Source organism: Gouania willdenowi, chromosome 9 (assembly GCF_900634775.1).
Source record: "Gouania willdenowi chromosome 9, fGouWil2.1, whole genome shotgun sequence".
Taxonomy (NCBI): Eukaryota; Metazoa; Chordata; class Actinopteri; order Blenniiformes; family Gobiesocidae; genus Gouania; species Gouania willdenowi.
In genome coordinates, this window is record NC_041052.1 from 10,069,277 (window position 1) to 10,094,747 (window position 25,471).

Genomic DNA, 25,471 nt, shown 5'->3' on the forward strand with positions numbered 1-25,471 from the left:
AGCTTTTGGGTAGAATTCAAAGCTTATTTCTTTTAGGATGTATAATGTGTAGAACAGGTTGCTTGTCTTTGTCACAGCAGGCGTCCTGTTTCCTTTGAATGAATGTGATCAAAAAGAGACATTAAAAGCCTTTTTCTCTGATTTACCACAGACCTCTTCTCTGATCATCTATAATAAAGGTTTCCTAGGAAACACTGTGCAGATTTAAAACTTAAAAGAATAACACCTCAACCACACAAGTAGTCAGTTTATAGCCACTTTATTTTGTGCATAGAGAGTCTAATAGCAGGAATCAGTGATTCTCTTCATGCTCATGAACCTCATGCTGCTGTGACCCATGTTGCTGAGGTTCCTGTACTCGCCGGGCCTCATGTACATCATCCTTCCTCTATAGTGAGGCTGCTCGTACATCAGCCAGTTGCCTTCCATCACGTTGCAGGACATGCAGCTGGACATGCGGTGACGGTCCATGATGTTATCACAGTCGTCCATGAGCTCAGTCATCTGACCACTCATGTTCTCCCTCTCGTAGATCCTCAGCCTGTAGGATCCCCTGTGCTGTGGTTCAAAAGGAGTGTGGGTTAGCTCTGCTACGTTTCCACCTACAGGAGATCTTGTAATGGGTGAGATCTCACCATGGGGATCATACGGCAGGACCTGATGCAGTTGCTCATGCCCATCATGCTCATGCTGTCGGAATACTCGCCCCTCCTCATGAAGTACTGGTTGCCCATGAAGTTAGTGTGGTCGTACATCATGAAGCAGCCTCTCTCCACTCTGCAGGAATGGCACCTGCTCAGGTAGGAGGACATGTCGGGACAATCTCCCATGCACTCATAGGAGCGACCCTGGAAGTTCTTATCCTCATAGAAGATAACCTATGAAGAACAGGAGATGGGGGTTAACAGGTAGCTGGACTCAGACCAGTTGCTTCTCACTGTCCAACTGGTAAACAGGTAGAATTACAGACATACTGGTACATATTCATTCACAAGCTTGCTGGACAGATCAGACCAGCATCATGCAACACTGATGACATGGTAAATGAATTGGATGGATTTTTATTTATTTTTACATGTGTGTTTATGTTAGGGGTGTGCATTGCCATGAATCCGACGATATGATACGATTCACGATGTTCATGTCACGATACTAAACAATACCATATACATTGAGATAAATACAAATTTTACCTTTACAAAAATGGGACGAAATACAACATCAGTTTTTTTAAAACTTGCGAGAACAAGTAAATAGTAACTAACTAATTCAAGTACAAATATCAAAAACAAGTTTTATGTTTATTAAAGTGTCAAACTACATAAAAAAAAAATAAAAAAAAATAACTTGTTTCTACAACAGATTCTGATAAGTTCTTAAATTCTATAAAAGTGCCCACTTTGTTTTATGAAAATAAAGTGCAATCAAAGGTAGGTAGTTTAACAATGTCTTATGTGTTTACTGACACCTAGTGACCAGGCGTTTACGTGCTATACATACAGTTGTTTTTTCATTAAAACATTTACATTTTTTTTTTTTTTTGGTCAATAAGATAATCGTGAGTGAAATATTGCAATATATCACCAAATTGATTTTTTCTTACACCCTTAGTTTATATTAGCGTAATGTTTTTTATTTTGCAAAAGAGTTGGCCAACAGCAAATTTGCATCTGCAGTCTCAGGGCAGACACGCAAACTACAATATATACTGAGTGCGTGTTAAATCTGTGTTTTAATTGTTACATTGTCTTTGCTGCTGTTTAACTTTAGATGATACACTGACTTTCACATTAATTTTTCACTCCTGCTAATGTGTTAGCTTTAATCTGTTTACAATGTTTCTTAATCAGCCGTTTCCAAAAGTTTTAGTCATTTTCATCATCACAAAAAATGAAAACTGCTCCTTTTTTGCCATTTGTCAAACTATTAGAGTTCTTCACTATCCTCACTATTTCTAAGTAGCTAGTTGTTAAGCTGCACGGGTAGCCACGTGGCACCATAGATTACACCCCACAACACAATACGCACAATAGTAGCATCACTATACACTTTGAGCACAACCAAAATAGTCGACCCTTCCAATTCCTTACACTGTCCCACCCTAACTCCCTCTCCACTGTTCCGTTCCCTCTCACCAAGATGAAACACTGCCCCTTCTCTTTTTACATCTTCTGTCTAATAAAGTTTTTCTTACCCTTCCTCAGAGAGGACTAGTGTTGGTCTCAACTACGCAATAAAACAAATGCACCTATTTCATTGAAATAAGAAAAACATGCATAGCTTTTGTAAAAAGACTGCTTTACCAGTAGTGTTGACCTTCGACAGCACATAACTGAATAGGATTGACATTTTTGACATAAATTCCAATAATTGCTTCATTTATTTATTTAGAAACGTATATGCACCAATCTGTACCATTTTTTTTTAATTATTTTTAAAAAAGCATGTACCAGTACATGTCAAAATACTCAGTGTTGATTAGCAATGATGCCTCTGAGCTAGAAGTTAAAATAACCTCCCTCTTGTTTTTCCAGTGAGCCTTGGGGTTAATTTAGATCTGTTCCAATCACAGGCCAAAACACTCTGGTTGCTTTAGGTTAATTCAGGTTTCAGAGCTATCTGTCGGAGCCACGTGTTTGTATGTTAGTGATGGACTAGTGATATACTCACGATGTGCCCTACACATCCTTCCCTCTTTAAAATCTTGGCTCACCAACATAAAACAGTTGAGTCCTTACCCTGTTCATCATGTTCATCCCACTGGAAGTCATTTTGCTGCTGTTGCTGATGCTGGTCTTGCCTGTTTCACCAAAACTGTACTTTACCTGGTTTAACCCTTTCCTTTTATACCTGAGCCTGACACTGGCCTTTGTCTAAAGTCCCTGAGTCAGCAACAGTGTCATAGAAGTGTAGAGAAAATAGAGGGATTGTTCACATTTTCAGGGGCCGGTGAGCTCAGGAATCCTTTCAGCAGCTTATTCTCATCCAGCACAAAGGTCACAGAAAGGCTGTAAAGGGTTAACAATCAGAGGTCACACCTTGACACTATTTGTTCACTGTGACGTACACGTACGATTAGTAAGCATAAAAAAGAAACGAGAAAATCATGGACTATTGCATGTTAGGGATCACTTTTAGATATGCGACCCAATATGAAATGGTCTGATTAATGTTCTGAATTAAAGGTTAACTTTTTTTTTTTTTAAGAAGCACCGTTTTCTATCTTGATGTGGTGTCAGGCATACGACTGAGCTCAGTCAAAAAGTTCATTACAAAGCGATAAGTGATGTATGAGGAAATCAAAAGTCACTGATAACGGAATAAAAGTGAAGAGGTTATGAATCACAATTAACCTGACCTGCAATTTACTAGTGATGTTGGAACTTTCAATCATTCTTTGTTTTATAGTTGATTTATTTTTAGTAACTTGTGAACCACAATGTCAGAAAACCCTCAAAAATCAGTCATCATGGCCATTACATTTCTAATGCCTTTAATTATTGTCATATTGTCACAACCCTTCACTCGTCCCATTTAATTTTTATTTTAAATTTTCAAATATGCAGATTAATTTAAAAAATAATAAGTTTATTTGCATTTCTCTGATCCAGTCATTGCACAGACTCAAGTATTCCTAAATAAATCTTTTAAAATTGATTTTCAATATGATTTGTCCAAAAACATTGCTTGTGAGTAAAGATGAAAATCATTCATTTATTAAAAACACAAACAAACTTTTTTTTCAGTCATTAATTCCCTTTGTCATTAACCTTTATATTCAGACATATTACCATTAACGTCTATTGAATAATCTGAGGTGGTGCTGATGATTCGTGGATAAGTGGATTTATTCCATCATGAGTAGCAAGTTATCAGTTTTATTAGCCCATAATCAGAATTAAAAGAACAGTATTGAGCAGTAAATAAAAAAAATAAAATAAACTGTTAAAACCCCTTGACAAATAATGATAATAATGCATCATTTTTATATAGCGCCTTTTTGGTACTCAAAGCCACTTTACATAAGACAAACATAAATAAAGAAATAAAAATAAAAGAAATGTTAAGGAAAAGCCAGTTTCAACAAATAAAAAGCTTTAATTTCCACAGGCATACATATGTAAAGTATAGGATATGTTAAATATATAGTTTGTATTTAATTAAAAAAAGAAGATTGGCAACGCAATTCAATCAAATGCATTGTTATCTTGGGGTTTTTTTTGTTTTTGTTTTTTACACAGATGAAGAATATAATCAGAAGTGGGATTATTAGCACTAGTGTTGAAATCAAGAAAGAATGGATTAAACAAATTGTGACTGTTTTTCGCTTAGTTTAATAGTATTTTATTATTATATATGGAATAGAGTTTGAGTAAACTACAATTATACTACAATGAAACTACAATTTACCCCTTTGGTGGTGGAGGTGTTGCCTATTGGTTCAGTTCTACAGGTTAGTCTAAATGTGCTGAAGCTGCAGTTTACCCAGTGAACACATGAGGGCGCTGTGACTGAAGCTTTTCTCACTGAGACTCTCTTGGCAACAGAAATCACTGTTGTCAAACGTTGCTAAGGAAGTCATCTGCGCTCCAGCTAAATTAGCCTCTCTGACTCATTGGAATCGAGTTTACTGAATATTATTTAGTTTAATCTGTTAAACCCAAGCGCAAAAAACAATAACAAGTGACCAACAAAGGAAGACTTATTTGTGGAGCCTTTTCTGCGTTAGCTAGCTAACTAAACTTTGTTTTTCTCGTGTTTTTAGTGAAGCTAAATGTTACAGAGATTAGACAGACATCGGTGCGTAAATGTGACCAACAGGTAAGAATTGATCTCCCTAAAGCTTTATAAAAACATACATCTGAGTTTGTGGCTTTGAGAGGGTTAGACAGCTAAAGATAACGGTGTCTTATTATCTGAAATCTAGTTTATTACTGGTTATAAGACGATGTAGGATAAAACACACTGTACATGTTCCATTTGAAGAGCTTAACCACAGCAGATGGTGTTAAAAGGCATTAATATATGTATACTGCAAATATAGTGTTCAACTTAGATTTATTTAAAATTCATTTATACTGCTTCTACATCAAAGATGGGCAACTTATCTGAGGGCCACATTATAAAATACAAAATAATGTCAGCTTTTAGAATATTTACATATTTGAGCATAAACACAAAATGAGAAGAGGTTTGTGGATTTTTTTTAAAAAATTTTTTAGGAGCCATTCTGTGTATTTATCTTGCCGTTTTGTGTGTTATCAATAATTTGGTGCATTTTTGTTGTCGTTTTTTTGTGTGTTTTTGGTGTCATTTTGTGTATTTATGTTGCCGTTTTGTGTGTTTTGAATACTTTTCTGTGTTTCTGTTGTTGTTTGTGTGTTTTTGGTGTCATATGCGTGGTTTTGTGTGTTATCATGAATCATTGTGTGCATTTCTATTGTTGTTTTGTATATTTTACTGTTATTTGTAGATTTTTCTAGTTATCTTGTATGTTTTTGGAGTCATTTTGTGAATTTTTCTTGTTTTGTAATAATTTTGGATACTTTTGTATTTACTTTGAGGGCTGCAAAAATAGGTCTGCCAGTTGCCCATCTGTGTTCTAATCTACACAATGGTTTATCATTAAAATCACACACATGGTTTATTTAAAACAAGGGAGTCACTGTCGAAACAACATTGGAAAATAAATACAAGCTATAATAAAATATTGCAGATCCAACGCGTGATATTCCTTTTGTAATCTACCCTTGGAATGTACCATTTATCTTTACATTTAGCCTGTATTTGTAACAAGTGTTTATTTGTACGTTATGTTTTCAACACTGTTATCAAATTGTATTATACATCAAAAGCGATTTGAACTTGTGGCTTTTAAAAAGAGCTTTTCAGAATCAGAATCAGAAATGTTTTTAATGGCCATGTACATTTTTAAGGACAGTACAAGGAATTTGTCTTGGTAGTTGGTGCACAAAACAAACAAAAAAAAAATTAAAAAAAAAAACAAAGAACAACCCAGCAACAATAATAATAATAATAATAATAATGATAAATATAAAGGATGAGGGATAAATAAAGGATAGATAGAGAATAAAGGATTAATAGGATAAATATAGATATTTCAGTGGGTGACTTGGGGTGTGTTCATGTGGATGGTGGCAGAGGGAAAGAACCTGTTTTTGTGTCTGGAGGTTCTGGTGCTGATGGACCGAAACCTCCTTCCAGAAGGGAGAGATTGAAACAGTTTATGACCGGGGTGGGAGGGGTCGGCCACAATCTTGTCAGATGTTCATGTCAGATTTTCAACATTCATACTAAGGTTTGACATTTTGTAGCGTGCAGAAATAGCTGAGTTAGTTTCCTCTTACACTTTTTTCCAAAACAAGTGAAACTCTAATTATATATATATATATATATATATATATATATCCGACCAGGCCAACTCAAAATAAAATACAAATAAGGAAAAAAACTAGGGGGTCCCGATCCGATATCAATATCGGTTTGATATTAGCCTGAAAAAGAAAATCGGATTCAAATTTCCGGATTTATTTATAATTTTTTTCTTTATTTTATTCAATTGTAGAATACTGTAGATATTATGTTAAAAATTTGAAATTATGTAACCAATTGGTTAATAATAAATGAGTCAGTTTTTTCTCATACCGACTGTTGCTGACTATTGTTCTCTGTTTGCGTTACATCACTTGATCAAACCTTTTCTAACATTCCACACTACAAAATAAGTCATTTTTTTCTATTAAAGAAAAGAGAGAGAGAGAGAGAGAGAGAGAGAGAAAAAAAAAGTATGTATGATTCATGCTCATATCGGATCAATATTGGTATCGATCGATACGCAAGGCTGCAATGTATCATATCGGAAATGAAAAAGTTGCATCAGGACATCCCAAAAAAACCCCCATAAAAACAATTTGTATTGTTTTTAAATTGACAAATAAAAGGAAATGTTTAGAAATCAAACTAATTATGCATGGATATATCAAATATCTATGTATTATGTATGTGATAGATGGGTTGCATACTTAGCAGTGCTTTGGGGCTGAAATATTAAAATGTTTTATTATAAATGATAGAGAACTTTAAGATTTTTTTTACATATTTATTGTTACTTATATCATTATTAAACAATAGCACAATTTATAAATAGGTCCTCTGTGTGAGACTTTAAAATGTCTTCTCTGTGACTCCTTTAAAAACGCTGGAAACGATATTTTCTTTTATCAGCTAAAACAACATGAGTACAGTGTTTATTATCTTTCTTTGTGTTAATGATGAACTTACATGTTCCATGTTGTCCGTAGATTGTTCCACTGTCCAATGAGCGAGAGCGAGCTCTGTCTGGATCAAAGCTATTATCAGACATGAGGAGATGATGACTGAAGATGAAGAAGACCTCGATCACTCCTGCGACGCACGTGTAAAAGGAACCAAAGCGTTTGTCCGTGACAGCAGGACCAAGGAGAAATCCAGCCAGGAGCAGAGAAATGACTTTAAAGTTGGTGGTAGGAATGTTCTGGACCAGATTAGTCCGTACCAGCCTCGTCCTCCTCTGCAGCCCAGGCTGAGTAAAAGCAGCTCTGTGGATCGGACGGTTAGAGGCAGGAGGCTGAGGAACAGCCAGGAGAGTCTGAGTGAAACGGCTGAGACGGGCTCCTCCACAGACTCACTCACTGTTCTGGCTTCAGGTGGGTTTGTCCTCGGTGCTGCTGCTGATGCTGATGCTGAAGACCCCGACCAGGTCTCACATGTGACATCCATGTCCACGTCAGCTTCCCCCATCCTCCAGGATGGAGGGAACGGCCTCCCAGAGCTCGAGGGCCGGACGAAGGTGCGTCTGTCCCCGGTGCAGCCCACAGGGCCTCTACCCGCTCTGGAGAGGAGCTTTGCATCAGCCACGCTGAAGACGGCTAATAGGATTGACAGAGATAGTTTGGATTACGCTGAGAGCAAAGAGAGGAGAGGAGGAGAGAAGCTCCTCAGGAACCTGAGCGACAGCCGGCTGCTGGAGAACATTGTGTCAGACAGAACCTCCGTCACCTCCATGAGGTCCACCTACAGCGTGCTGAGCCCCATCAAACCCCAGGATGTCAGGAACAGGTACAGTCTGACACTGTGTGTTGAGCAAGGGTTCTCAACCTTGGGGTCAGGACCCAATTTGGGGTCACGAGTCACTGGGAGAGGGTCGCCAGATGCCTTCAAGAAAGAAAGTGTCTAGGGATACGTTAAACGTAGCCATAGCCCCCGGGACTCTGGGTACGACTGATAACGTTACCGGACCTTTTCCACGTAATCGTAATGTGCCTGTGTTTTTACCGTGTCAGGATGGCCATGTGGTCTAAGGCGCCTGACACAAGAATTTTTACTTCCGCTGCCATGGGTTCGAATCCCACTTTTGACATATATATTTTTTCATTTTAACATATTCAACATGGCAAATTCCACCTTTAAAAATACATAAACGTAAAAAAATAAACATTTTAGGGTATTTCCTGGGTTAGGGCTAAACTAAAAGGGTTAGCTAAAAATAAATATGAGCTCAAATAAAACTGATGGAACTTTAAGTCAGTGGTGCACCTATCACGTGACCTAAACTGGCCAATGAGTATGCATAGACTGGGAGTCTATTTATATGTTTAACGTATCCATAGTCGCGGCCTTCAAGAAACTAACAATATTTTTTGAACAATTTCAGCCCATTTTTACTTTTTTCCTGAAACTACACCAAACTTCCCATAACCATATAGACCAGTTTGACCTCAACTGGGCCATAGATTTCAGGCTGAGATCTCTACAACTGAATTATTCTGTAATTTAGACAATGATTTTTGTTTTTTTACTTTCTCCTGCAGGCCAGATTGGATGGTCTAAATGGCCAGATTTGGCCCCTGGGCCTTGAGTTTGACACATGCTCTACTGGATGTGTTTAGTAGACTTCACTCAAAGAACAGTCCTTCAAATACTTCTTTCATTTTATTCTAAGTATTGTTTGTAGGTAGATACTCAGCTTAGGTGAAAAACCTCTAAAGGAAATAAACAGAAAACCATTTGATCCTTTTGCTTATTGGCTTTTTAACCTTTTCCACATATTACATTTTATTTTACAGTTTTAAATCAGTACTATTTCTTTTAAACAAGGTTTTACACTTCTAATCTTTTGATCAAATAAATTAATTTCATTAATTACAATTTTAACAGTATTTGACATGTGTGTATAGTATTTATTTCTCAAGTCTGAACAAAGAAACAAATCAAATATTTATAGTCATTACTTTAACCCAGGTTTTAAACCACAGCCTTTTTAAGCAATGCAGATCATTCTAAACTACTTTTTAACCATTTAAGCTTCACTTATTTGTATTTCATATCAACCAAATCTAGTTTTAACTACAGCTAACATGGCACTTGAAATAAGAGGTTAATGAATCTTTAAATTAAACACGTAGGCCTTCATCAAACCCAATAAGAATTCCTTCAACATAAGTGCCCATGCTAACCAATACATAAGTCCATGTTTCACGATTAATTTTGAATGAACTGTCCAAGCAACACAAGTTAATATGAAACCCGTGGCTGATATATTTCAGTGCTTACCAGCTGTTCATCCACACATGGAAAAAGTATTTGCACATCCAAGTTCTGTCCAATTTGGGGGAAATAACTCTGCCATTGTCCCAGTTCACCCACAGTAACAGGTTAGGTGCCATTAAAGGAATCAGGTGTGCACACTCACAAGTGGGAGGGGCTTCCACCTGGCCCCTCCCCTGCTTGCTGCTGTATCAGGTATTGCACAGTTAGGATTGTTTTGACACCAGCTTCAACCACCTCATATTTCTGCTGTTAATGCAGAATCAGACACTATATATAGTCCTTGTTGTGTCCACTAGGGGGAGCTCTGCAGTGGTTCCCAACCTTTTGTGGATCGTGACCCCATTTTGGCCTTAAAAATTTCTGTTGACCCCAAAGCCACTTTTCTTCTAAAATTAGTCTTTGATCGTGTTTGTTTTATTGTGTTTTAAATACAGAACAGCCAGGATTAGTGACAAAATTATATTTTTTATAGTGCATTTTATTTGAAATTTACGGAAGCAGATTAGGCCCTAATTTGCTTCCGTAAATTTTGATGGAGAAAATAGTTTTGGGCAAATCAAGAATAAAGTCAAGATGTCGAGGTTAAGTTGAAAAGACAAGATTAAATAAACTCAAAATACAATGTTGTGGCCTTTGTCAGCTTCCGTAGATTTGATGTTATTAGCAAAACTTCAACTTTTATCATGATATTGTATTTTGAGTTCATTTTCTAACTTTTGACTTTAATCTTGTTTTTTTACTTTAATCTCGACATTTCAATTTTAATCTCGACATTTTGACCATTAAATTTCAACTTTTATCTCGACATTTCAACTTTATCTATAAATTGGCCCTTATCCGCTTCCGTAGAAATTGATTCATATTTGAGAAAGTTAACGTATAGAATACAGTTAAGATTGTGTGTTGTTTTAAATGTAAAGAATATATTTTTAATCAGTATTTTTTTCTCATTATCAATTACTAGACATTTCGGGCGACCCCATTTAAATTCCACGTGACCACACATGGGGTTGAAAACCACTGCAGTAGTGATAAATAATATAAGATACTTACTTAGCACTTAATATCTGATTTTTTGGCTTTATTCTTACTTCTGACAAGGAGGTCATATTTTCACCTACGTTTATTTATTTCTTGGCTTTTCTGTTATCAGGATTGTGTCAAAAATACATCGACAAAATTTGAACAAAATATAGCCCTTACACCATGGAAGATTCCCTTAAATTTTGAGGGGATGTGGATCAATATACCGATTTTGGAACAGTTTGAAAAATCGAAAAAATTCCCATCTTTCATTATTGCTTTACATTTGTGACATGTGTCCTGTTTTTCGTCCTCCAGGAGTTTCCTAGAGGGCAGCGTGTTGGGGAGCGGAGCTCTGCTCGGGGCAGAAGAACTGGACCGACACTTCCCAGACAGACGAGTGGGAGTTTATATCGTCACATGGAACATGCAGGGAGAAAAGGTTGAACAACTCCAACATGCTGTAGTTTCTAGATTCCACAGACTGATGTGTTGTAATCACTATTTTTTGTTATTTTCAGGGTCTTCCTTCCAACCTGGATGATCTTCTTCTTCCTGCTGATTCTGAATTTGCACAAGACTTTTATATTGTTGGGGTTCAGGAGGGCTGTCCAGACAGGTGTGGTTAAAAATAAATATTTCAAAACTGAGTGGTGACTCTATGTGGGCTGTTTAAATAAAGTGTGTGTGTGTGTGTGTGTGTGTGTGTGCGTGCACAGGAGAGAGTGGGACATCCGTCTTCAGGAGACTCTGGGTCCTTACTACGTGGTTCTGTACGCAGCTTCTCACGGTGTTTTATATCTCACGGTGTTAGTGAGGAGGGACCTGGTGTGGTTCTGTTCAGGTAGGCACACGTTTTACACCAGATTTATGATGTTTGGCTAAATATATTGTAGCGCTTTGTGTTAAAAAAAACCTTTCCACAGAGGTGGAGCACGCCACAGTCACAACAAGAATCATCTCTCAGATCAAAACCAAAGGGGCCGTGGGCATCACCTTCACCTTTTTCGGCACTTCCTTCCTCTTTATCACATCACATTTTACCTGTAAGTACATGATGTCATTATATATGATGCATTTCTATGTAATAAAATGCAGGTTTGCTTTTTGTCATGACTAAAAAAATAAATCAAATTCACTCTTGATCAAATCTAAACTAGTTTCATCCAATCAGTGGGCAAGTAAGTGCAAAAGGGGAGGGGCATGGTGTTGTATGAGGTCATCTTTAGTAAGTTTGGTGGATAAAGCTGGATAATAATTGCAAACAAGGACATTTTTGACACAATTTTGTGATTTCAAACAAGATTAAAATTATTATTTTTTAAATCAGATGACCAAAATAGTGTGTTCAATATCATGTAGGTTGCTCGGTTTGTTTGTTTATTTATTAGGATCCCCATTAGCTTAAGCATAATTAGCTATTCTTTCTGGGGTCCACAAATGACACAATGACAATACAATTTATTCAATGAAAATAATAATTACATTACACCAACAAAACAGACATTTCAAAAACTGCAACTCACAAACAAAATCAATAACAACAGACATAAATGCTGCGTAGTAGTTGTTTAACCTTACGTAACTTTAAACATGACAAGTGCCTGTCGTTCTTCTCTTTGTTTTTTTTTTTAGATTGGGATTTAATTGAGATGCAGATTTCTGCGTTAGACGCATAAACAATGTGTGGCATTTCTGTTCCAGCTGGAGACGCCAAAGTTTACGAGAGAATTCTGGATTACAACAAGATCATCGAAGCTCTGGCTCTTCCAAAAATCCTCCCAGACACCAACCCGTACAGATCCACGTCATGTAAGAACTGAAAGTAGTTTTACAGCATTTATTTTTTTTTACAAATGAAAATGAATGTATTATTAAAATGACTTTTACAGCATCTTCCTGAAATATATGCAGATTAAGATTTATTTCAATAATTTGCGGAGCAACAGTATATTTGATGTGAAACAAGCAGTCTTTAATCCAGTGGTTCCCAACCTTTTTCTTCTCGTGACCCCATTTTTATATCACACATTTCTGGCGACTAGTTTCTCTAAAGTTAGTTTTTTGATTATATTTTGTATACTGTGTAACAAACACAGAATAGCCAGTATTAGTGCACAATAAGTGACAATATGTGCACACTCGGATATTTGTATACTACATTTCATATGGACAAGATTTATATTTGAGAAATGGAAAGTATAGAATATGGTTGATAATTTGAGAGTGGTGTTTTAATTTGAAAAATAATAATGAATTTAATTGTGAAAAATAAATAAAAATAAAATAAATACATAAATACAATAAAAATAAATAAATACAATTAAAAATATAATTTTAATCATTTTTATTTTATAGTTACTAGACTTTTCTTATTATGCTTATTAAATGCTAATAGCCAGTATTAGAGCACAATAAGTGACAATATGTGCCAACTCAGATAAATCTATACTGCATTTAATTTGAGAAATTGCAAGTAGAGAATTAATTATTTAATTAATAACTAGTAATTATCTAAGCTCTTTGAGCTTTCTTCCTCTTCCTTAACTGTACGGTGCGTCTATTTCTGTGAGATTATGTATTGGTTTTTTTTAATTGCGCAAAATAGATAAATAAATAAATACAATTAAAAATATAATTTTAATCATTATCTTTTTTATTTTATTATTACTAGATATTTCAGGCGATCACACATGGGGACACGACCTTAAGGTTGAAAACTCCTACTTTAATCTTTTTTTTCTGATGCCATCACGGTCCCTTTTATTTAAAAGATAGATTTATTATGCTTGTTAAATGGACTCATATTTACAGTGAGGCTTTTTTTAAGGCAGTGGCTATTCGTATGGTTGCCGTATCAATATATCGACATTCTATCTGTACACAGCACCCCTATTTGGCCAGTTTAGGTCACATGATAAGTCAGTCATTGGTCAGTTTACGTTGCGTGACTAAGACTAAAACTTACCCTAAACCTTACTCTAAGCCTAACTCTAAAAATTGTTGTGATATTGGGTTATAACCCTAACCCTAAGATGCTACGTACGTCTACTTCGGTAATAACACAGGGGATTGTCCGTACGGCAACCGTACGAATAGACACTTTCTTTTTTTAATAAATGTGTGATTTTTGATTAAAGCTAAACTTTAAATAATCTAATTTACAGCTGACGTCACTACAAGATTTGATCAGGTCTTTTGGTTTGGAGATTTTAATTTCCGTCTGGGTAAAGAACGTAAAGATGTGGAGGTGATGTTGAATCGAGCAGCGGGCGGAGACGTGAGTCCTCTGTTGGAGCACGACCAGCTCTCCAAGGAAATGAAAGGAGGTATGAATGAATGAATGAATGAATGATGGAAGGAATGTTGAGAAAAGACATTTGAGAAGGAATAAAAACCAACCCACGCCCTGTGATTTCATTATTATCTCTGTAGGTTCGATTTTCAAAGGCTTCCAAGAGGCGCCGATTAACTTCTTTCCCACGTACAAGTTTGACATTGGCTGTGATATCTACGACACGACATCTAAGCAGAGAACGCCTTCGTACACGGTAAGACGTGTTTGGAGGTCAAATGAAACTTTAATAAGGATGATGTAATGAGCAGCCTGAGCACATGATTTTAGATAAAGATGTTTTATATGTTTTTCAAATATAAAAAAGGGATAGTGCTTTTATTTTGAAGGGGAATTAACATGTAGCTTGAATATGCACATGTAGAAATGCATGCTTAACTTATCCACGTTTTTAGCATAAACCTTTGGAAAATCATCAAAATTTAAAAGTACATTTTCATTTGTTTCTTTATAAAGAAATTTATTTTTTCAACTTTTGATTTAGTTTATTTAATTTGTTTCTTCTTTTTATATATACCTCGTCTGCACATGCTGTCAAAATGTAGTGCAATCTTTTTAAGACAGCTATGCATGTTGTATTATTCCAATAAAATAAATACATTTATTTTATTGCAATAATTGTGAAAATAACCAGCCCTCCCTAAATGGTTTAGAAAAGCTTCTTTAAATGGAAGATATAAAAAGAGAGGGGGAAAGGAACAAGGAAGAGGGAGTTAGGGTGGGTAAGAGTCAAGAGTAATCTGATGCTATAATTGTACATATTGTGTTGTGTTGTGTTGTACTTTCTCATGTGATTTATTTATTCTTGAAATCATTTGAGAAACTTTTGCAATAAAGCCTCAGAATAGATTTTAAAGTTCTGCTGCTGGTGTATAAATGTGTGAATGGTTTGGTCCAGAATACATCAATGAGATGTTAGTCAGGTATGAACCCAGCAGGTCTCTCAGATCTATGGACACAGGTCAGATAGTGGAGCCCAGAGCTCACAGCAAACATGGTAACACTGCTTTTAGTTGTTATGCTGCAAAGAAGTGGAACAAACTGCCAGCAGAGCTGAAGTCAGCATCACATGTGAACATTTTTAAATCAAAGTTGAGAGGGAGATTTTTTTTGTCATTATAAGATTGATTTAATGTTTTTACTGCTGAACTTAACGTTTTTAAACTGTTAAATGTTTTCTGTTGCACTTTTTAATCATGTAAAGCCATAGACTGTAAAAAGAATGGATGTGATGTCCTCCATAGTTCTTGGGGTGGCAGCCATCTTGCAAATTTGACGTCATTTGGAGCCAGGGTCTGCGCAGTAGGGTCCCGCGGGAGGAGCCCTGGTAACACGACCCGCCCATTTAGCGTACTGCCCAATCATCGGCTGTCAATCATCTTAACATATGTCAAATCCCGTATTTCAACCTCAAATAACTTATTTAAAACTAGGGGTGTCTCACTCCGATATTGATATCGGTCCAATATCAGCCATAAAACAAATATCAGATTTTAAAGGGACTGCATCTAAAATCTCCAATATAAGCGCTCCGATAAGTTTTTGTTCTTTTTGTTCCCGCCCTCAGTTGTTCTCACCATATACTGACAGTAAAAAATAACTGAAGGGAACTTGAATTGCTGACTATTGTTCTCTGTTTGAGTAACATCACTTGATCAAGCCTTTTCTAACATTCCACACGACAAAATAAGTAATAAAAGTATGATTCGTGCTGATATCGTATCAGATCTATATCGGCCATTACTCAAGGCTGCAATATCGGCATCGTATCGTAAGTGATAAAGTTGTATCGGGACATCTCTATTTAAAACAAACTACACAGAAAAATGAGCATTTGAACACAATGTAGGGTGATTATAACTAATGATCACAGCGGAGTTTAGGTTTGGGAAAAAAATATGTGACGAGTATTTTAACTTTAACTTTACTTGAGGAGGCGGGGCTTATGACCTATACTGCAGCCAGTCAGCAGAGGGAGCTCTAAAAATAAAAGCTTCACTTTTGGAGGAGCTTGCCCCGTCCATCCTTTTTACAGTCTATGAGTAATGCACATTGAATTGTCTTGTGTATAAAATGTGCTATACAAATACATTTGCCTTGTCTAAACAGTCTTTACCAGAATGCCTTCCCTACACATCAGAGTAAAACTCTCCATTTGTTCACAGGACAGAATCTTGTTCAGGAACAGGCAAACTAATGATATCAAAGTGGTTAAATACACTGTCTGCTCCCACATCAAGACCTCAGACCACCGGCCTGTTATCGGAATATTCCAGGTCAAACTCCGGCCGGGAAGAGACAAGTAGGTCCTCCTCCACAATTAAATCATTCAACTCGGGTTATATTTATCTTTTTGTAGGGTATAATTCTGTTATTTCCTTGTTTAACACCTCTACTTATCCTGTCTTGGCTTATTTGTATAAAATTCCATTTTATCTGTTCTTTTTCACTTGTACATACAGTATGTCAATAAACTATTTTATTCTAAATCTACAGCATGTCCACAGTCTGCTCTTAAATGCATAGTCTGACTGTGTGATGTTTTTGTTTGCCAGTATTCCTTTAGGTGCAGGTCAGTTTGATCACACTTTGTTCCAGGAGGGCATTAAGAGGAGGATCAGCAGAGAACAGAAGAGAAGGGAGGCCATGAAGAACCAAAGCAGCAGCAGCATCTGCAGCATCTCATGAGTAAATGCACACTATTCAAGCTCACACACACACGCGGCTTCGCTCTTGTTTTTCTACGTATTTGAAAAGCTTCCGAGCAGGGTTTGGGTCAATTACATTTTAAAATTACAATTATGCATTCAATTACAATTCTCGACCGGCATTTTTTTTCCAATTCCAATTATTATTTTCCCCTGAAAGTCAACCACAATTCTGTTCAATTACTACAGTTCACTTACAATTAAACACAATTACTGAGCCTTTAATAAATAAGCCCATAAAACTTTAGCTTTCTGTTAGCATCTCTTATGATAATAGGTCATATTTGACCTGTGTCTTAAATCAGCTGTAGAATACACAAAAAATATTATCATCTCATTTTGTTTCTCAAAACGTGGTTACCTTGTTAGGCTTCCTTATCCATATGACAATATTGGCATTAATATTTTTGGTGTGGGCGTTTTTTTTTTTGACTCAGCATACCCCTCGATTAAATTATTTAAAAAATGTGTAAGCCATAGAAATGTAACATGATTCCCCAGTTTTACAAATGACAGTTTGTATATGCCAATAACATTTACAAAGTCAATTTTAGTATCTGAACTACTGTAAATTACAATTGCAACATATTTTTTCAATTACGTCATTACAATTGTAATTGACCCCAACCCTGCATCTGAGGCTACAACATTATGTCAGTGTTCCAATGCCTTTTGATATCGTCACCGATGTACGAAACATAATTTGACTGAAACCGATATTAGGAAAAAAAAGGTTAAGATGGGATCAAACGTTCAGGTAAAGTTTCAGGGAGATCGAACAAAGTTGCACTACTCATCATCGAACTTGGTTTGTTTTAAAACTTTTTATTTAAACTGTTAAAATATTTTGCTATAAGCCAAGTGAAGTCTTCTATTATAGATTTAATGCCTTAACTTTGTTGTCTTACTGCTCTGTGTACTGTATGTACTGTATGTGGCACAGCTGAGATACTTCTAAAAAGTGCCTGTGAATCATGTTGTTGTACCATTGGGAACATTCCATTTCATCTACAACTTTCTAACTCATGAGAAGTAAGTTCTTTTTACAATAAACATCCTAAAATATGTGGTTTTCCAATGTATGTTTTTGTCCATTAAATTGATTAAAATACAACTCAAAATCTCTGAAATGTACTTTTTTTTTTATTGTAAATACATTTCTTATTTGGTTTAGAGACGTCCAAAGTCCACATGTATTTGCAGCAGTGAGAATCCTCTGAAATGCCTCCTCTGGCCTTTAGAAACTTCTATATAAATACGATGGATAAACAGAAATATTTGAAAGGAGTTTGCTTTTAAAAAAAGTGTAAAATGATAATACTTGGAGTAGCCACTGGACCTGCTGATAGTTGTTGTTCATTAGTTTTTATCTCATTTAGTAACAGGAACATGAATGCAATATTTGTAACCAATTCAGTCAATTTCATTTAAATTTAAAAAAAAATGACCAGTTTAAAGTCATTAATACACATGAGTGATTAGCTCCTTGAGAACTTTACAACAGGTAAAAAAAAAACAAGACAAAACTAAATGGTAAGTAGATCCAAAGAGAAACAGCTCTGCTTTTTCCAAGTTGTTTTGCAAATTTACGGTAATTCTTTCCATAAATACCTGTAAGTGTAACCTCTTCTACAGCCTCTACAAACATCTTACAGGAAAGTCCAGCCCACTTTTTCATATGAACCAATCAGAAACTGCAGTGCAAATGTGTTAGAAGAGAGATGCATCAGTTCCACACACAGAAACTTTAAATGAAAGTAAACAGTTAAAAAATGGTCACTGATCAAGATCCGTTATCTGTGGTGGGGTATTATTACCAACAGTGGGAGGAGCTCAGAATAAAGGAGGGAAAAATACAAATGATGGCTGTAACATGCCAATAAAGTTCATTTTGTGACATCAGCACATGTTGCTATAAAATATTAAAGGGAGCATGATGTATTCAGTTTATTTGGAATTGAACCGTCCCTTTAAACCAGTGGTTCGCAACCTTTTTTGAGTCGTGACCCCATTTTAATATCACAAAGTCCTGGTAGCCTCAAAAACGTTTTACTTTCTTTTTTTTAATTATGTTTGTTATACTACATTACAAGTAGCCAGGGTTTGCACATTAAGTGACGAGATGCAACAACTCAGATACCTTGAATTTTTTTAAACTAGATTTATATTTGTGAAAATTAAAGTTTCATATACAGTTTATGATGTGGTGTTTGAATTTGAAAAAGATGAATACCGGTAATAAAAATTCATCAGTTGTGTTTTTTTAATTACATTTTTATGAATTACTAGACATTTTAGGTGACCCCATATGGGGTCATGACCCCAAGGTTGAAAAAACTGTTTTAAACCCAAACTATTCTAGAAAACATTGATGTTTGGCTTCCAGAAATAAACAATAAATACTCTAGATTGTGTAGGCAGACTGAAGCGTGTGTGTGTGTGTGTGTGTGACCTCCTCTCTGATAGGTTGGACTGGGGGGCCCAGGTGTCAGTCTCCTTCCAACAGAGAGCGTAACTATATTCTGTTCAGGCAGACACTGTGGTCATCATCATCCAGTAGAGTTTATTTTACACCAACATCAGCCTGATGATGGCTGAGGGGTGGAGTCTATCTGAACAGGCGGTACATGCGGGGCAGACGTCCGTCTTTGCTGGAAAGCGCCGCCTGGATGTGTTCATATGAAGGAAGCTCCGTCAGGTCTCCTAGCGCTGCCACGGCAGGTTTACTGCGCAGCATCTTGGTAGTTACTCTCTTTAGATCACTGGCAGTGACGTTGCCTGGAAATGAAGACGTAAATAGTCAAACACCTTTAACCCAGTGGTTCTCAAACTTTTTTGGGTGTTCCCCACTTTGAACAAAGGTGAGCTTACGCTATATTTTTAGGCTTCTCATTTTTACTTTCTGTGTGTGCAGGCGTTTTGTTTCGTGTCATTGATCTCAGAAAAGCTTTTGACATGAAATTGAAAATCTTGTCATACCTCTATTCCCCACCAGGGGGTGCACCAAACACTGTATTAGGCGCTGCACAATCACTGAAACGTTCCCTTTCTGTACTCACTGATGAGTTGGCACAGCTCGTGTGGCAGCTTCCGTTTCCCTGTGGAGAGAACCTGACGACCAACATCTTCAAAAATAACCGGCCTGGACTCCAGGTTCATCATCAGCATGGACTTCAGCTGAGTTTTGGCCCTCTCCAGTTCCATCTAAACATACAGTGGGTGGACATGTAACATTTTTAAAACTCGTGGAACAACAAAAACCAGAAGATTTGTGCGTCCTGTACCTCTCCTGCATTCCCAGCCATTTGAATGAACTCTCGGGTTATGATTTCCACCATTTCTCGCACCTAGAAAAATTAAAAAAAATATATATATATTTAAAGATGTGACAGTGAAAAGAGCAGCAATAATCAATCATATCTATGTTAAGGTATCACTCAACATTTAATTCAATAACCAAATGAGATGATCCCCAGCATTGGTTGTAAACAAATGACTTAAAAGGCTATTTGTCCTCCTGTTATTATAAATGAGATAGATGATAAGCCTCATCTATCCAACTCTGATAACTACCACATGACAGTTAAAAAACAATCTAATATGGAATTGCATTTCTGGGCTTTTTAAAGTCAGGATTCCTGCGTAACAGAGCAGGAAGAGAGAATAGTTCAGGTTTGAATTACACAAAAAATTGCTAAAGATTATTTTGCAACACAATCTATTCTATTCTCATTTTCAAACGCATCAGTCCTTATTCATAGTTAAAATGATTTAACAGGTGAAAAAAACTACGTTTATATTGTTATTGACTGTTTTTAGTAGATAGTATAAGACCTAAGCAATATATCGAGATTCAAGATATATTGAGTTTTCTTTTTTGGTGATAGACAAAATCACAATATCGCCTACATTAATATATTTTTATTTTATAGTTTATTTCATATTAAAATACTCGTATTAGGAGTCGCTGCTTTCTCTTCTTTAGAACAGCATGAAAAGCACAGTTCGATATATTACCGAGTAGGGCTGCACGATTTTGACTAAACACCTCTGAGATTTTTGGGACCAATATTGCGATTCACGATTTTTATATATATGATACATTTAAATTGCATAAATTTAGAACATTCCTCTTCTGGAGGAATCACAGAGCATCTGTCTAAACACTTTAGGATCTGCTTAATGGAAACTCAGATCTTTTATCTGTTCCAGGTGAACCTGAGATCTCAAGGTTCCACCATTCTGATTGGTGAAAATCACTCAAACACCAGAGACCGAAGGTTACGTTATTGTAGTAGTCAAAACATCGATTGCGATTTGATATCGATAAACCTTACAGATATGAGTTTTGGTCTAAATCACTCTCCAGAATGTATTTTAACTGTATACATCTTTACAATGACAAAGACTTGGTTCTTGATTATAATGCTGGGAGACCCCCTTCTGCCCCTCACTCAGTACTAACCTGTCTGGGGTCTGCACTCGCGTGGATGCACAGCAGCCCACTGTCTTCATAGCTGTGATGGTAGGAGGTGGCGTTGTACATCCAGTGATGCCTGTTGAGCACATTCAGGTACAGGCGCGTAAACATGCCTTTCCCAGGACCACCAGCAGAGAACGAGCCGCCCCCGCCCATCATCATGTTGAGCACGGCGAATGGGATGAAGTCGTCCTCCTGGAGGGGGGGTTATTGAAATCACTGCAGGTCAGACACTGACAGGAAGAAAAGAAAGAAGCCTGTGAACGTACCAGGAAGGAGCAGCTCTCCAAGCCTATCATGATGTGGGTGAGCTCTGGGATGGGGGTGGGGCCGAGGCTGACGTCTGACATATCCTTCTCCATCTGAGCGAGTTAAAAAAAAAAAAAAAGCACTTAATGATTTGGGATGCAACAAATATATGTTATAAAGTTCCCACAGTGACCCCCACCTTAATAATGCCCCCTGTATACTGGGCCACAGACAGGTCCAGGTTGGAGGCTGTACTTGTTCCCCACACTGGCTCCACACCCAGCAGGTACTTCCTGGCACACTCCACCAGCTGCTCGTGCTCAATGCCCACTCCAGCCAGGACCATGCGCTCTGGGCAGTAGTAGTTCCTCAGGTAGCTGTGCAGCACCTTCTGGTCGATATTGTCCACATTGTCACCAGGACAAAAGCGAGGAAGGCCCACAGTGTTGCCACGATACGCAGCCTGGGAATAAAACAACAACAGCCATGTCACATTTGTGATCGCAGAGGGCGACAGTTCAAACTATGCGGTTTCTTAGAAGACAAAGAAGCAGAGAGGAAGAGCTCTCCTAAGGGATGTTTAATCTCCCTTAAACAGTGTGCCACCCAAAAGGACTTCTAGCCACAGGGTTTGAGTGTCTTCAACAGTCTGTGCGATTACTCGCTTAGCTTCAGTCATCAGAGCCGTCTCAGATTTTCACGGTTCACAACTGTTTTTATTCTCTTTTGGTAAACAAAACGTTTACATCTGCATCTTTAACTTTTACTGATTATTTAGAGCAACGAAAACCAGCACAAGTTGACAAGTTGATCTAAAAAGCAGGTTGAAAGCTTCACTCAAATAGAAAACAATGGGACGTTTACAGGCAGTGGGGCCGTGTGACATCATCAATCATGTGATTTCAAGATGGCGGTGCACAGGCTCTAAAACAGTGAAGTCGTTGCATTTTTAAAAGGAAATTAAATGAATATGGTGCTTAATAATGTGTTTTGTGAGGCATTGGTCTTGTAATAAATACATTTCAAAAATTTTAGGCCAAATACCTAAAAACAGTGGAGGATCCCTTTAAGGTAGGATTGTGCAAGAATAAAAGGGCCAAGCTTAAAATAAAGAGCAGGACCAACTTTATTCAATAGATTACATTTAGTCTCATTTGATATAAACAAATTTGAGGCATTTAGAATTATTGAGGATATTTTTTCAATAGCAGGGATGGCTAGCTGTAGGTTTAGGAACAACAATATAAATTTAGTGTTGCAGAATGAGACTCACAGCGTGGATCATCTCAGTGAGTAACGGCTCAGGGTCAGGTCTCATGTTCAGATCTTCTAACTCGAAGCGAACGGCCATTCGGGTCATCTCGATTTCTTCATCTGCGTAAACCAAAATTCAACAATAGTTACGGCCATGCTTTGCATAGAGTATATATGGTATCTTGAAACAGACGTACCCAGCAGACGCGGCTGCAGAACAGCATCAGACAGGAGGCTGACCACCGTGTCCAGACCCTTCACCTCAGCAGACACAGCATACATGGTGGTATCTCTGCACAGCAACAACCAACAAAGCTATGTTCATTCCTCCAGATATTCCTTTGCAATAATCATTTATTTATTTTTTAATGTAGGGAACTGAGTGAATACCGTGATGCTTGACAGTCACAGATGCCTCCGTGTTTTTCTAACGTGAGAAGGATTTCGTCTTTACTCCCATACTGTGCTGTAGACTAAAGATGGATAATTATTTTATATTAGCCTCGGCACTTCAGCACATGATGGATCTTATTCAGTGATACTTACAGAAAAAGCAAGTTTCTCTAAGAAGTGTGCAATTCCACTTGGGTACTTTGTCTCATGTCTAGATCCAGAATTTACTAAAACTGAAAGAAAAACAAACATGTCAGGAAACATCCGGCATTGATCAAGCTTGGTTGGTCCCGCAATAAAACTCATAGATTATTTTTAAGACAAAACTTACTTCCAACAGTGCAGAATTGACCAAACTTGTTCTGGGAAGCGACCTTAAGACCATTCTCTAGAGTCGTGATCTTAGTTTCATATTTTTCGTGACCATCGACAGAAGCAAACACAGGTTTGGGGATCCCTGGGAGCGGTGTAGAGAGGGAGACACCAGGGTAGCCTCCACCACTGCTGTACTTCCTGTACGCTGCTATCCCAAACCTAGGAAAAAACAGCAATATTAGTTTATAAATCCTTTTGAAACAAGACAAAGGGATGCCATCTATTAAGAAAATAGAATTTTTAATATTTTTGTACACTAAAATCAAGCAGAAATTGCCCTCACGCGCATGTTTAGGGAAAACATCATGCATCTACACACAATTTTTCAAAGTAAACAAGTGCGACATGATGGGGTTCGTCACCTCCTGAAAGGGAAATAGCAACATAACAGACTAAACCCTCACTAAAATATTTTAGGACTATATAACACATTTAAAGGTAACTTTCCACCATAAAACAAGTGGCCTAATGTGTAGGAACTCTAGCAAACGGACGGACGCCAAGTCTCTCACAAAATCTGGCACAAATACAGCAGAGAAATATGAAATTAATCGCAATAGTTAACTCAATTAACTGAATTAAGCATGTTTGGCATGGAAATAGGTCAACTTTCAAGTACACTGGCCTAATAATCGGTCAGGCTCTAATATGTAAACTGTTTGTGCTTTCTGCATTCTTATAAGCGGCCACTTTTGAATCCTAAACATTGCTAAACACTGGGAGAAGTGCACTAGTTTATTGTTTACGGTTATATTTTGACTTTTTAATTTATCCATGTTTACGGTTTGCATTATTTTTTGTGGTACATTGTATTCCATAAAGTTTTCATTTTCTTATTTATCAGTGGCTTTAGCATCCTTACTTTGACAGTGTTCATAATTAAAATTCCTTATTTTAATTTAGTAATGTTTTGCTTCTTTGTCTTGAATCATATTTTGAGCATGTGTTCATGTATAGCATAAATCAATGTTCATATTTCATACATCTCCTGAAATATCAGTTATTTTTTTTTAACAAATATATTGTTTTAGTAAAAGCTTTTTCCCCCCATTTTCCAAAAATAATGTTCAGTATCATTATCGTGAGCCCGTTCTGTCCACTTCCATCATCCCACCCCTAGTTATTAGATAAGTGGTTTAATCAGTATAAACGGATAAAAGGAGAAGATCAGTAGGGGATTATAATTGCTAGGAATGGTTGAGGACATTTTGGACAATTTCATGACCCCAAATTTGTAGGAGCAGTTCTGAGGTTGATGTCACAGCACAAAGAAAATCTGTGTGGCTGATGAACTACTGGAAGAAGAAACACATGCAATAATCTAGATATCTGTGGAAAATATTACAAGAAAGGTTGAATTATTGTGTAAATAAAATGTAATTCCCATTAAACTCCAATTATACTGCTTCAGTCAGCAGTCTAACCATCCTCCAAACAAGCAGAGTGTTTAAACCGACACCATGAGGTTCAACACTGAAACTGATACCATTGACAGCTCCGTAGCAGGCGGTCCACAGCCGGTCATGATGTAACACCCACATTAGCATCCAGCTAGCTGAGAAGCTAACCTCTACTAACATTAGGACGTAACACTGACTGCACCGCGTGCTACGGTAAAGCCGTCACTACGTGTAAAAGAAACGGTCGTAGTGTCCATTCAACAAGAGTCTCAGTATAACGCGTTACCTTTGAACACGACTCCAGGTTCTGCACCTCGACATGTGAGTCGCCATCTTGGAGCGTGTGTGACCGGAAGTTGACCCGGAAGAAGACAAGCTTTTCCTCCGCCTCGCGCGCCCTCTGGTCATTGATGCAATATTTGTCAAATCGTAACACACGGATATTATTATTTTATGACGTAGCAAAGATTTAAAAAAAAAAATGTCATTTATTGTAATTATATTTAAAAGTCATTTTATTTTAAATACAATAGAATAGAATAGAATTGAATTTTACTCTCCCAGGTGTGGGAGAGTAAAAGTGTTCCCTCATCCCTGTTGATGTTAAAGCTCCGTTTGCTGATCT

The 25,471-nt window shown here is 37.0% G+C and overlaps 3 protein-coding genes across 5 annotated transcripts; 1 reads left to right on the forward strand and 2 right to left on the reverse strand.

Moving 5' to 3' along the window:
- Positions 1 to 279: 279 nt before the first annotated feature.
- LOC114469566 (gamma-crystallin M2-like) lies at positions 280 to 4,498 on the reverse strand. Of its 2 annotated transcripts, XM_028457174.1 has the most exons (4): positions 4,470 to 4,498; positions 2,739 to 2,790; positions 636 to 878; positions 280 to 558 (listed from the first exon to the last, which is right to left on the reverse strand). In XM_028457174.1, exons 1-4 carry the CDS (start codon positions 4,496 to 4,498, stop codon positions 280 to 282), a joined length of 603 nt encoding a protein of 200 aa, XP_028312975.1. The 2 variants fall into 2 exon arrangements, with proteins under 2 accessions (XP_028312975.1, XP_028312976.1); XM_028457175.1 differs by lacking the exons at positions 2,739 to 2,790; positions 4,470 to 4,498 and adding an exon at positions 3,526 to 3,534.
- A 52-nt stretch (positions 4,499 to 4,550) lies between these two features.
- inpp5e (inositol polyphosphate-5-phosphatase E) lies at positions 4,551 to 16,981 on the forward strand. Of its 2 annotated transcripts, none has more exons than XR_003674801.1 (11): positions 4,551 to 4,821; positions 7,323 to 8,118; positions 10,951 to 11,074; positions 11,154 to 11,251; positions 11,352 to 11,476; positions 11,559 to 11,678; positions 12,337 to 12,444; positions 13,800 to 13,961; positions 14,068 to 14,183; positions 16,158 to 16,289; positions 16,543 to 16,681. XR_003674801.1 is itself a non-coding variant. In XM_028457563.1 (11 exons), the coding sequence occupies exons 2-11, from the start codon at positions 7,391 to 7,393 to the stop codon at positions 16,673 to 16,675; spliced, it is 1,851 nt and encodes a 616-aa protein (XP_028313364.1). In that variant the 5' UTR covers positions 4,551 to 4,821; positions 7,323 to 7,390; the 3' UTR covers positions 16,676 to 16,981. The 2 variants fall into 2 exon arrangements, 1 of the variants encoding a protein (XP_028313364.1); XM_028457563.1 differs by having other exon boundaries at positions 16,153 to 16,289; positions 16,543 to 16,981.
- Positions 16,982 to 17,816: 835 nt separating this feature from the next.
- pmpca (peptidase, mitochondrial processing subunit alpha) lies at positions 17,817 to 25,209 on the reverse strand. The gene is made up of 12 exons (XM_028457410.1): positions 25,133 to 25,209; positions 23,403 to 23,605; positions 23,225 to 23,304; positions 23,069 to 23,151; positions 22,876 to 22,970; positions 22,698 to 22,798; positions 21,624 to 21,887; positions 21,445 to 21,537; positions 21,161 to 21,370; positions 19,980 to 20,042; positions 19,755 to 19,899; positions 17,817 to 19,473 (listed from the first exon to the last, which is right to left on the reverse strand). The coding sequence occupies exons 1-12, from the start codon at positions 25,177 to 25,179 to the stop codon at positions 19,304 to 19,306; spliced, it is 1,554 nt and encodes a 517-aa protein (XP_028313211.1). The 5' UTR covers positions 25,180 to 25,209; the 3' UTR covers positions 17,817 to 19,303.
- Between the last annotated feature and the right edge of the window lie 262 nt (positions 25,210 to 25,471).